General features: G+C 34.1%; 2 protein-coding genes across 3 annotated transcripts; one reads left to right on the top strand and one right to left on the bottom strand.

Annotated features, from left to right (window-relative positions):
• The first annotated feature begins 2,726 nt into the window (after nucleotides 1–2,726).
• Nucleotides 2,727–4,043, top strand: LOC132283919 (protein UNUSUAL FLORAL ORGANS-like). The gene has a single exon (XM_059785962.1). It carries the CDS (start codon nucleotides 2,826–2,828, stop codon nucleotides 4,014–4,016), a length of 1,191 nt encoding a protein of 396 aa, XP_059641945.1. The 5' UTR covers nucleotides 2,727–2,825; the 3' UTR covers nucleotides 4,017–4,043.
• A 43-nt stretch (nucleotides 4,044–4,086) lies between these two features.
• Nucleotides 4,087–12,347, bottom strand: LOC132283920 (uncharacterized). Of its 2 annotated transcripts, none has more exons than XM_059785963.1 (8): nucleotides 11,054–12,347; nucleotides 10,488–10,586; nucleotides 7,715–7,817; nucleotides 7,262–7,329; nucleotides 5,730–5,843; nucleotides 5,450–5,612; nucleotides 4,495–4,641; nucleotides 4,087–4,404 (listed from the first exon to the last, which is right to left on the bottom strand). In XM_059785963.1, the coding sequence occupies exons 3-8, from the start codon at nucleotides 7,787–7,789 to the stop codon at nucleotides 4,375–4,377; spliced, it is 597 nt and encodes a 198-aa protein (XP_059641946.1). In that variant the 5' UTR covers nucleotides 7,790–7,817; nucleotides 10,488–10,586; nucleotides 11,054–12,347; the 3' UTR covers nucleotides 4,087–4,374. The 2 variants fall into 2 exon arrangements, with proteins under 2 accessions (XP_059641946.1, XP_059641947.1); XM_059785964.1 differs by having other exon boundaries at nucleotides 11,953–12,347.
• Nucleotides 12,348–12,853: the final 506 nt, after the last annotated feature.

Here is a 12,853-nt window from a genome sequence, read left to right as displayed (position 1 = left end):
AACATTCAATTTTGATGCAAACAATGACCTAAATGCTGAAAAGACTAATTAAATGTGACGGTATATATATATATATATACACAAGAGACAAGGATATTTTTAAAATTTTATATCTTAAAAATGTCACATGCAATGTACATAAATAAATTTTAAACAAAACAATGACATCAAGCCTTTATTTGTCACATTTTTTCAAACTTAACAAAATTATATACTCAAAATAAAGGATAGAGGTATTACTTACCCAAAATGTAAATATTAGTAGTGTTTTTCTCACATTGCTCTTATAAGAGGGAAAAACAAATGTATTTTTGAAATTTTATATCTTAACAATAGTTTCAAGTCATTTTTTGTTTATTTTTAGAAATTTAACGAACTTATAAACACAACCTAAATTTTTATTTGCTCATTTTTTAAACTTAATAAGTTAATGGAATATTATTTATCCAAAATTAAAACTTCAATACGATGAGGTAAACTAAACTAGGTTTCAGTAGCAACAATTGGAAATAACAAATTGTTGTAGCTGTCAAATCCTTTATATTCACTTCAGAGAATGTATATATCGCCATTTCAATCCAGAAGTAAATGATATTAAACAAGTTTGTCACGGCAAGTCTTATGTGTCATAATCACTCAACAATCAATGAAACAGCCCGATTTAGATTCAATCCCTTTCGAGTTGTCAAATTTATATGTGGTCCGCTTGCCTAAATTTTGTTTTTATTTTATTGTTTCATTTAATCAAGTGTGAAAGCAATTTTTTAAATAAAACAAATTTCTTTCGCGAAATGGAACCCCCTTTTTTTTTTTTTTAATGGCAAGAAACTCACATTCAAGTTGCCCATATGTGGAGTTGCTTACAAATTCAAGTTAGATATGAATTTGAGTACTTCTTAAATAAACCATATTTAATATGAAATTTGACACGAATAAAGTATATTTTATTTTATTTTATTTTTAATATCTCTCGTGTTAAAATGTGAGTAAAAAATGAGCAAATAAAGAGCTTCTAATTCTCAAAATGTGATGCGTGCTAGTTATGTGACCAAAAAAACTGTTTAATACCAACACCTCCCTTTTAGACTTTCCAAACTACCCTTTATTCATTTCTCTCTCATTTCTATGTATAATATTTCAATTTCATTATTTTTCGCTCAATAAATACTCTATTTATATTTAAATATATTTCTCTCTCTACAATATATATATATATTCCCTTATTTGTTTTTTTTAAACTTATATTTTTCTCATTCTCTGTCTCTCAACCACCCTCTCCCACATGTATAAATTATAGTTCTTTAATACTAATAATAATAAACAATAAATTAATTAAATTTATCTTTCTTAAAAAATTCTACTTATATCCTAATGTGTTTTAGAAGTTATATGCATGTCCATGTGTAAGATGTTGTGTCGTCTGTATACATTAATATTTTTTTATAAAAATAATAAATTTTTCTAAAACATAAAAGTGATTTACATATTATGTTATTAATTTATTTTTTCATATTCACTTGATCAAATAATTAAATATTAATTTACCCAAAAAAAAGAATAAAATTAAATATAAAAAAAATGAATATATACACACCTAAATGTCTATACCTATCATATACTTTTTTAAGAATTAAATCTTTGGTCAAGCATTAAGGATTTGTCATTTGTATAAAAGAAAACAGTTTATTCCGTACAAAAAATATATAGTATTTTTATTTTTATTTATATTACTATTCAGTAATTATTCGTAGGAATATGATTTTGGCACTTGAATTTATATATATATATATATAATATTTTATTTGATTTTTCAAATAAAGATAATAATAAAAATTATTTATGTGAGGCTCGGTGGGCAAGAACAGGCCTGTGAGAGGCAAGGTTCTGGTGTGAGCCACGTGCTCACAATTCCTGCATTGCTTGAGGTGGGGGAAGAATGAAGTGTTATATGTAGGTTTATCATTCTTTTATGACATAACATATTTTTAAGTCGTGATAATCGTGAACTTATTAGAATTCCTGAATTAAGCGTTGCATGACTTTCTGAGAAGCGTTTGGCCGGGAGATATATATATATATATATATATATATATATATATAATTTATTAATTATTTATATTATATTTCTTTTAATTTACTCTCTAATTTTGAGCAAGTCAAAATAATTTCAACTTTTTACTCGTCTCTTTATTATTTTTGTAAAGAGAATTTTGAATGGTATTTTATATTTTAATCTATTTCACTTTATTTAACTGACAATAAATTCTTATTTACTCACTTTTCACATTGATGAAATTTAAACATAAAAAATATTATTTGAAACTAGGGAGATTTTTTTTTTTACTTCACCCCTAATTATACTATATGAGTGGAATATAGAATATGTCCACGAGATCCCATAAAACCTACTCATTGAGTATCCTCATTTTCTTGCAGAAATTATGATGTGCCACCTTTTTCTGCGGGACCTACGACTTTCATAGTCAGAGGTAACAGGCGTTAGCAGGATGACAGAGAGAGATGCAGAGGAGTGGGGCTGTTTTTGTTCACCTCTCTTGACCTTTGAGCTCTTCAAAGAACTAGTACTATCTCATACGTGTTAATAACATATAACAAACGAAAAAAAAAAGGTTCTACAAATTAACTAGAAATATCAAATAAAATATAAAGAAAAAGAGGTGGTACAGAGAGTTACTAAAAACAATTAATGCTCACATGTGGACGAGGTCTAGCTCATGTGAGTCACACATCCCTATGCGAAATACCAATCCAATAATTCACCTCCAATAATTGTCAATGCCACCAACACAACAGTTGATGCATATATGTGTGTGTATATATATTTCCATAGCCCCTTGGTGCAAAAACCTTTTACCTCTAAACCTTCTATGTTCTCTAATATGTGGAGCAACATCCCCTCTGATCTCCTAGCAAATGTCTTCTCCTTCCTCCCGCCAGACTCTTTAGCACGTGCCAGGTCAGTTTGCCGCTTTTGGCACACGTGTGCCGACATTTATACCTCATACCCAGCCCCACCGGGGAGGCGGCGCCACCCAGCTTGGTTCATAGCCCTGCCCACGCGCAGCCGTGGACTCTTTTGCTATGCTTACAATCCGATCAGCGACAATTGGCACGTGCTCTCTCTCGAATTTGTTCCTGGCACGGTCCGGCCTATTGCTCAAATTGCTGGCCTCGTGCTCTTTAGACCCACAAGCACCACAGCCCTCCAATTAGCCATATGCAACCCTTTTACTAGGCAATACAGGCCCCTCCCAATCCTAAATATCACAAGGACCAATCCTGTTGTGGGCGTGATTGAGTTGGACCCGGCCCAACATGGTCCAATTCCTTACTTTAGGGTCTATGTGGCCGGAGGGACGTCTGAAGCGCCAAGTGGAGGAGCATCATACGAGCCCACATTGGAAATGTACGATTCGCAGCATGACACGTGGCAAATGATCGGATCCATGCCGGTGGAGTTCGCGGTGAGGCTAACGGTCTGGACCCCCAATGAGAGTGTGTACTCCAATGGGGTCCTATATTGGGTGACCTCGGCCCGGGCCTACACCGTAATGGGCTTTGAGATTGGGACAAACAAGTGGACCGAAGTGAGCGTGCCATTGGCGGACCTGCTCGAGTTTGCCACGTTGGTACTGAGAAATGGGAAGTTGACACTTGTCGGTGGCACGAGTGGTAGAGATGCGTGCATATGGCAGCTTGGTGATGGTGACACTTGGAGGTTAATTGACAAGGTGCCAGTTGAATTAGGGTTGAGATTTTTATGTGGGAAGGGGAGCTGGGGTAACACAAAATGTGTGGGTATTGATGGGGTAGTGTGTTTGTATAGAGTCCTTGGGTCAGGAATGATTCTTTGGAGAGAAGCAGTTGATAAAGGCAAGTGGGAATGGTTTTGGGTTGAAGGGTGTTTTTCCATGAAAGGCAAACAAGTTCAAAGTTTTCCAATCAAAGGAGTGCTTCTTCACCCAAATCTCTCCCCTTCATGTATTCTTAATTAATGCCACAAAGTTTCACTTGTTTTCCAACTCCATGCTATGAAAATTACATTTATGGACATGCCAGCCACAACAAATTTGAACAATCAATTAAGTTGATTATTGGAGCATCAAACAATAATTGAGATACATATCATCCAATGTTACAAAATATTCAAGATTGGATATTCCCACTTTTTTCACTTCCTGAGAGGAAGTGTGAATCAACAATTACATTTTCTTCTTACATTACAAATTATTAAATTATATGGATGAACAAGAACAACAATTTAGACAGTGAAAAAACAGTTGAGTGAGGCCAATACTGTTAGTGTTGCTATGTCAATCATATTGGACCATCAGTATGTTGTTTAACAATAATTCAGTTAGCAGTGAGCTCCTCCATCAAGCCCTAATGATGATGGGCAAATGAAAATATTAGAATTATTCAACAGATACATATAGTGTGAATTGAACATAAAAGTTAAAGATTTACTACCACCTGAGAGATGTATGGCTCGGCATCAGTTCGCCGGAGAAAGAGAATCGCATAGCGAGTAAGTACGGCATTCTGATCACTGAGCGCCACATGACCAATATCATCAAGGACTCTCACCTTGATATAGGGATCTTTGGGTGGCACCATATCCTTGCAAATGCACACGGAGACTTGACAATTTAGTTGTTTGGTCAAAAATACCAAATCATGCATAATAGTTGAGAATTTTGATATGATCCAGATTTATTTAACCAGGTTTTACAATACATGAAGTAAAAATGATTACCCAGTTCAATCCTGATATATCAAATGTGATAGGAAGGGGGTGACTGTTACCATATTCGAGTTCATTTTCTCAATGCTTGGTGGACTAAGCTTTTACCACCGCACAAAGCAATGGCAACCTATTCCATTATACTAACTAATGCACAAAATACATGTTCATATACCTAATAACACATAGTTAGCAATTTTCAACTTATTCTGAATACTTCTTCAATGGAAACACATGCTTGTTATTTAATCTAACACGCATTGGTTTACCAATGGGCCAATGGTATAACACCCTACCATCAAAGAGGAGGGGAAGGTTTCGAGCCCTGGCATGGGCAATGTGTGTGAATACTTTACCTAATAAAAAATAAATAAACATCCATTGGTTTCCATGGCCCATCCCCTCTCCCAATTGAATTTTTTCCACTTGATTAAAACCTCACAATTCCAAATTCCTAAACTAATGAAATTTGCAAATGTCAAAAATACAATGCATTCAGGAACTATCCTGTCTCACATATATTCACAAGCAAGAGTAGAGTGACTACCTGAACTGTTCCTTTTAAAAAGAACAGCAAATAGGGGGAAAATTAAAAACCATGTCAACCTTGTGAAAGGCTGACGTTCAGATGTAAACCTTCTAGCAAAGTTGAATAACGTGGAAGAGAGTGAAAAAGACAATTACCAAGGCCAGATCAAGATCCATTTCTGATCCATATGATTTTATTGTTCCAGAATGATTCTTGGAATATTCTTTTTCTGAGCTGCTGAGCTTCTCTTGAATTTCTTCAGGAAGTGGAGGTTCAATTGTCCATCCCAAACTTCGGATAACTTCTGCTCTATTAGACCTAATACCTCAAAGAAAGAGCCATATAAACTGATTTAAGATGATGTTTCCAGACAAAAGTACAAGCTATGAAATTTACTCAAGGAAACAATAATTTAGTAGGTGGATAGATAATTACACATAAGCCATAAGGCAGCGCTTATTGCGGACTAAAGAAAGGTGATGGATGAGTGCCCCAAAGTGGTCTGCATTTCTAGCTGTTTGGTTGTCTGATCCCCCTTCTTGAACTTTGCTATCATTATATCAAGTTAATAAGTCACGAAAGAAGTGATAACATTCAATGAAGCCTGGCAATTATAACCTATGTTACATGGACTCTTGAAGTAGGTGAAGTATCCGTGTCGGACACACATTACACGGACATGGGTATGGGATATGCGTAACACTTTTGGTTGGACATGCACCTATAAAGTATATCTTATAATTCAATGTTATTTTATTATTGTTTCAAATTGAGTGGAACGCTGATATTGGACATCATGCTAAATAAAGACATTATTTTGGTCTAAAAAATAGAATAAAAATATTAAATAGTATGAATATTTAGTAGTGTCCCTGTGTCCTTTTGTCTTCGGATTTGAATTTTGATACATCTGACGCTTGGATATGGACCCACACCCGACACACGTACCCAAGTCCATGTAACATAGATTATAACCTCTATACATATACACGCATACTTACATAAATACATATATACACAGACCCAGGATAGAAATAATGGCAAACTAAACTTCTATACCACCAACCCCAGGCAATTAGGCATCGTGAGTTGGGTAACACTCAAGTCATGCTAATATTTTGTTAGACACTGTTTACCTTCAGAGAAAATGAAAAGAAAGAACAAAATATTGGACTTAGTATTTATACAGGAAAGTCTTTGCCTGATCATTCAGGAGTGAAAAAAAAAAAATTCAACCAATCAAGTATGGGTTTCACAACAAATGCACGAGGCTACATGTCTTAAGAAAATATGTAATAAAACGGCAATGCTTCATAGATTGAACCAATTACCATGTTTGGCATTGCACTATCTGGCATTAGTGAATGGTCAAAACTGAACCATAAGTGACTGCACAAAATTAAATCATTACTGTCTTTTCATGTGCCTCATGATTTTTGCCTTCTTGGTAGGGACTTCCCAAGTTTAGCATTGTGGCAAAGGTAACATATATGAAGAGAGCCATTAAGGGTCATACCTAGTGCTTCGTTGGGAAAGGTACACAAGAAATACACGTAATCTTTGGCATTATTTGCACAAGGTAGATGCTCTCAAAATTCAATCCTACAATCTCACATTTGATATAGCCCAAGAGAGATTAGATTGTCAAGTTAATGCTATAAAAATAGTACCTCAGTTGGGGTAATGTCACTGCTAGAAGCTAAAACATCAATCTTACTCAAAAGTATTTCCCAAAAGGTATGAAAATGGCAATTTTTTTTTCCCCCCAGAAAATGGCAGTTTAACAGCTGGGCTTGTTTATGCAAATTTTGGTATTGTAGTTCTCATGCTTGATAATTATTTTTATGGGGTTTTAAATTGAAGACTTCTGTAAAGGGCCTAGCTAGTATTTATTTTATATATATAAAGAAAAACAAAGAACAGCCAAGGCTTAGGAAGCATACAGCAAATAACAACAAAGAGGTTACCTCAGCAGGGCTTGCAGCTGAAGGAAATGAAAATTACATTCTTCAATTGCTTGAGCAAACAGGTTGGTCTACAAGAGCAGAGAATCTAAAATCAAATAACAAGATTTGATGCACCTCAACAATGATAGACAAAAGCTTAACTACCCAAGTTCAATAATCATGTGCTTTCTATTTGTCTCTACAATTTAATGAGCACAATTTGATGCGGTTTCTCTCTTAACGACACTAAAATATTCTATTCTGTACAAAAATCGAAGAAAATAAACAAACCCACCAGATGTGTTTCTGGGTGATGCACTGTGGAAGGAAGACATTCTATCATGTTCAACCACCTCATCATTCTCATTACCCACAAATAAATTCAGATAAACCAATAAAATAAAAATAAAAATAACCAACAATGCAGGGTAAGCTAATATCACTATATCAAACTGTAACAGGCGGACGACTAACATTGAAAGCAGCCAGTTGCCCAGGTTCACTGCTCGAAAGTTCTTTTACCAACTCACACGCCTTCTTCCCATACATCTCCTAAAAGGTCGCCTTTCTTAGACAGCTGCAATCACATAAAACAAACAGATGAACCACAATAATACACAATATTTAAAAAATAACAAAAAGCACATACAGATGCATAATGTAAGCATTATTCAGGACTCCTTAGATTGGGAACTGTATATTGCAAAGGAGCATGGATCTGACAAAATTGCAAACAAAGAAGAAGAAAATGTTAAGATGTCAATGCAAATAACTAGATCAGAAAGTGATTTTAAAGGGTGACTGAGAAAGTGGAAAAAACTGGGAGAACAGAAACTAATATCTTATGCTGGTCAATCGGGAGTTTTGGCAGGTTCTGCATGATGGGAAATGCAGAACCTGATAAATATTGTACGCCTTAGCCCAACTTCGCAGATCCAACTTCCCGAAGGTGGTGATTTGAGGGCTTGTTCCCGACCCGAGTTTTTTGGGGGTAATTTTTGTATATTTCGCGCTCATTATGTTGCCCTAGTGTGAGGATATTTATTCATTTCGAACTCTGTATTTGGTGTCGTTTTCTCACATAATGAAATCCCTGCAACCCGGTGGACGTAATGCTAAATTTTGGGGTGAACCACGTAAAATCTGTGTTATTGCTTGTGTGTTTGATCTGTGTTCTGTTAATTTTTGCAACACCGCGAAAGTGTCAAAAATTAATCCCAAAAAGTGACAATGAAACTAGTACTATTGGCCCATTGGGTGTTGTCTTTTAATTTTTGTAATTTGCTTTGTCCCGAAGTAGAGTGAAAGTTTATCTCAGTAGGAAGACCCAGAGGGGGGGTGAGTAGGTCTAGTTTGCTTGTTTGATTGATTTTAAATTATTTTCAAATATTAATAAAGTTAGCACACAATAAAAAAAATAAAAATAGAGAAAAGTAAAAGTGATAGGCGAATCAAACTACGAAGACTAGTTGTATCAGGCGAACCAATTCACTATATTTGAAAACTAGTACAATGAGTTCCAGTGTTTTTGGAACTACTCTCACAAGTCATTGATTCTCAAGTGCCTTTGGAATTGCCTGCCATTGCTTTAACTCCTAATAGTGTGCTCCAACTCTAGTGCCTTTGGAATTACACAAAACGGTGCAAAGATTTAAATGAAGTCCACTGCTCTAATCTAACTAAATAACTCCGTAGCAAAGCTGACGATACCACCGATCTGATATAGAACACCATACTAACACTCAATGTAAATGTGTCTGCTCAAATCAAAGAAATAAATCTCACAAAAAACTTAGCTTGGTTTTCTCAAAACCAGCAAAATTCTCAATAGAAGCCCAAGACAAGTTGAAAAAATTACTAAAATTTGGATTGCTTTGTTAAATAACGGTGAACAAATTTGCATATTTAAATGGAACATTTTCATGTATCACACAACATGCTATATAACATTTTGTGTGTTGTCTCTGAATTAAAAGATATTAAACATTACATTGTTAAGTGAGTTCAACCTCATGATTTATGCTATACATGAGCTAGACATTAGCAACTGGCTATTCCACTTATTCTCCACACATACCCACTGAAAAGTCCACACTACCACTATGCATTTTATGGGCATAGAGTACACCGTTAGTAGTCTTGAGTGGCTTTTAGCTTGGAGGTAGTACATGATTCAAATGATAACACGTGTTGTATCCATGCTTTAACCAATGTTCTCAACTTAATTTATTGACAGTTACACAACCAGCATGTTTAAATAATACAAACTGAATAAAGTAAAGAGGTGTAACCAGTATGTTTTAATAATACAAACTAAAAAAGTAAAGAAGTGTATCAAGATCATATTATATGAGCACAGGTCAAATATCAGAGGCTAGTGCTGGCCATTCCATTATACATTCAAGATTATATCTTAGATCATATAATGTACATGTCACCGTGTCTAAGTTTGTACAATGAAATACCTTCATGATTTAAAAAAACAAGTCATGGACAGTAACTAGAAAGGATGGCCAATTTCAAAATGGATATACAAGTTCTAAAGAAATTACTCGTCTTTCTTAAGTGAGCTTGAACTTATAATGTTAGGTAGAGGAGTCTTCCTAACATTTCAGTGAGTTTTATAATTATTTTAGAAATGATAATGAAACATTATTCCATATGAAAATTCTGCTCACAAGGCATTTCAAAAACAGTGATCATTAAACAAAGATATCCAAAGATGGTGATCAATGGCTGTTTAACTTGTATGCATCTAATAGTGCCTTACTTACCTCATTTTCCTATTAATCATCTTACTAGGATAGGCCACACATTTTGAATACTTGTTATTTAAATTTGGTGAGATGCTAGTATATAAATCCTCGGAGTTTCAGTACGGCAAAATTGTCCTTTTGAGAGTTCCTTTATAACCCTCAAATTCTGTATGCTTAGATTTAGATGGCTTGGCTTCCCTTTAACTTCAAATGCTAATACACCTCTGACAATTGGTTAGTGATTTGGGTAAGAAAGAGAATAGTACTTTAGAATGGCAAGGCATGTGATTTTCTCGTTTGTAGTAATATAGTTAAGTATATAGAATTAATCAACTCCATTGTCATGCCAAAACAGTAACTGGAAATGCAATTATCAATGTCAATTTACATTAATAACTAGGAATTTATTTATCAAAAAAATAATAATAATAACTAGGAATTATCAATTCCTGAACAAAAGTTCAAGAAGAAAGAAGAGACAGACTGCTTACCAGTTACGACTAGTAAATGAACAAGTTAATCCCACGAACAATCCAAGCAGCACAAAGTTCGCCGGATGACACGAGTGATAGTATACAACGAGCACAAAACTGCAACATATTCAACCCCAAATAAAAGCAACTTAAAAATATGCATAGCAATTAAAATTAAAAATTAAAAAAAAAAAAAAAAAAAAAAAAAAAAAAAAAAAAAAACTCCCAAAACTTTTGCCCAGAATCTAACTGAGATGTATACACCAGAAAATCAAAATGGTAGCAATGTAGCCCTATCAACTGGCATGTCACCTAAATTAGTCAACTTGCATCAATTTAATGAGTTACAAATACTTCTCAATTTCAAACCCCCAATTGAAGGTATCAAACCCTAAATTCCAGTTTGAATCTAAACCCTAACTCATATACACATACACATATAAATAAAAGCATATATAGTATATGCATAAACACACATTTACATGTATAGATAAATAAATACATAAATGTTACTGTATTGAGGCATGAAAGAGGAATAAACAGCCTAATTGAGGAAAGAGACTAAGAAATATTGAGAAATGAACCTGAGTAACTGTGACCAAAGGAAAGAGAGAGACTAAGCAACGAGCGGTCGTTCCAAAATTCTGTGACCGTGAACTAGCCCTGTAGATCCAGTAAAATAGAGACCGCGACTGTGACGGGAATCAGTTTGACGGTGAGAGGTTCGACGGAGACACAGGTAGAGAGACAAAGGAGTGTGCCGCTGAGGGTTCACCGCCTTGAATATGATAGAGAACCAGAGAGGAAAATAAACACTAAAGCAAGGCCGTGTTACCTTTCAAAATTAGGGGCGCGAATGGGCTTTTACAGTGGCGGGAATGTTTGGTTGCAATGAAATATGAGCCGGCAATATTTCAAATCAAATTATTGAATTACTTATAATTGGGTAAAGTCCATCTGATAATTAAGGAGGCACGTGATCCATGTGCCTTGGTCAAAATTTAGAATACCATATATACCCTTATGAGAGTTTTAGAACAATATTGACCATTATATATAATTATATATATATTCATCTTATATATACATTCGAACCAGAAAACCCCAAATTAGAAACTAACCTTCAAAGCACCAAATTCTAAGCTCCTATTGGGATGCTAAGAATATATTTAGAAAAGGAAAGTTGAAAATTTGATTGGGTTGTGATTTTCTTCTTTTGTTTTTTCTATGCAAGGTTGGATTAGTTTTTGAGAGTTTATGATCTTATATACATACATATATTATATATACACACACAAACACAAAGAATCTACTTAACCAGGGAAAAAAAAAAGAATTGGGTGCGTTTGTGATCTTATATACATACATATATTATATATATATACACACACAAACACATACCAAATTCTTTTAACTTCCCTTTTCTTTCTCTACAAAAACCCAATTGTAATCACACACAGAATCAATACACAAATATTCATACACAATAAGGGGTTGCCGGTCATGTATCAATTCAGAATCTTCAACGTCGGGAAAGGTCCGGCCCAAATTCGAAGAAACAGAGGAGCAAGATGAACAAGAAGAGGAGCAACCCCTCGTCGCCACTGGCCTCCACCGCGGTCCACAAGCCACAAATCAATCTGAATTCCTACCCTAGTTCACTGCCAGACTACTTTAATCGATCTTTTTAAGCTTTCTTCTTCTACCAACACTTTATAATTTGGCATTTTTCAGGGGAGGATTGTTGGTCGAATTAAAAACGAAGCTATGAACAGATAAAGGCGTAGATATGGAAAAAAGTAACAGGAGCCAACTCAATGAAAATCGAACTGTAAGAGAGAGGGAGAGAGAAAATAAGTCGTGTTGCTTGAATTTTTGTTTTTATCTTTACAAAATAGTGAGTACATCCATTAGGTTGCGCATTTTATGAAAATTGAAAATGATAAAATAATTATAAAATGGATTTAGGACTAGGAAGTTAATTATATTATATAAAAAATTATAATAAATGGGGCTAATTCTATAAAACTCTGCTTTTAAATTTTGATTATAAACTCTCAATTTATTTCAGAAAACTCTCCTATATTTTAAAAAGTGATCAAATTATTTTAACATTCCTGTCCGATCCGTTAATTCAGCTATGGTCAAATTTAAAATTATTTTTTTAAAAATTATAAAAATATCCTTTAATTATATTTTTAACCCTCCCTCTCTCTCTCTAAATTATTTTTAGTTTTAAAATTAACATTAAATAATAAAATTAAATTTGTTATTTTACATCGGGGTTAACGAGTAAGACATAGGTATTAGAATAATTTGATCACTTTTTAAAATATAAGGAAGTTTCTGAAATTGGAAGTTTATTATCAAAATTTTAAAGTAAC

Source organism: Cornus florida, unplaced genomic scaffold, assembly GCF_030987335.1.
Source record: "Cornus florida cultivar Cherokee Brave unplaced genomic scaffold, ASM3098733v1 CherokeeBrave_3.0.0_Hap2_Chr11, whole genome shotgun sequence".
NCBI classification, from domain to species: domain Eukaryota; kingdom Viridiplantae; phylum Streptophyta; class Magnoliopsida; order Cornales; family Cornaceae; genus Cornus; species Cornus florida.
This window is presented reverse-complemented; position numbering and strand designations above follow the sequence as displayed.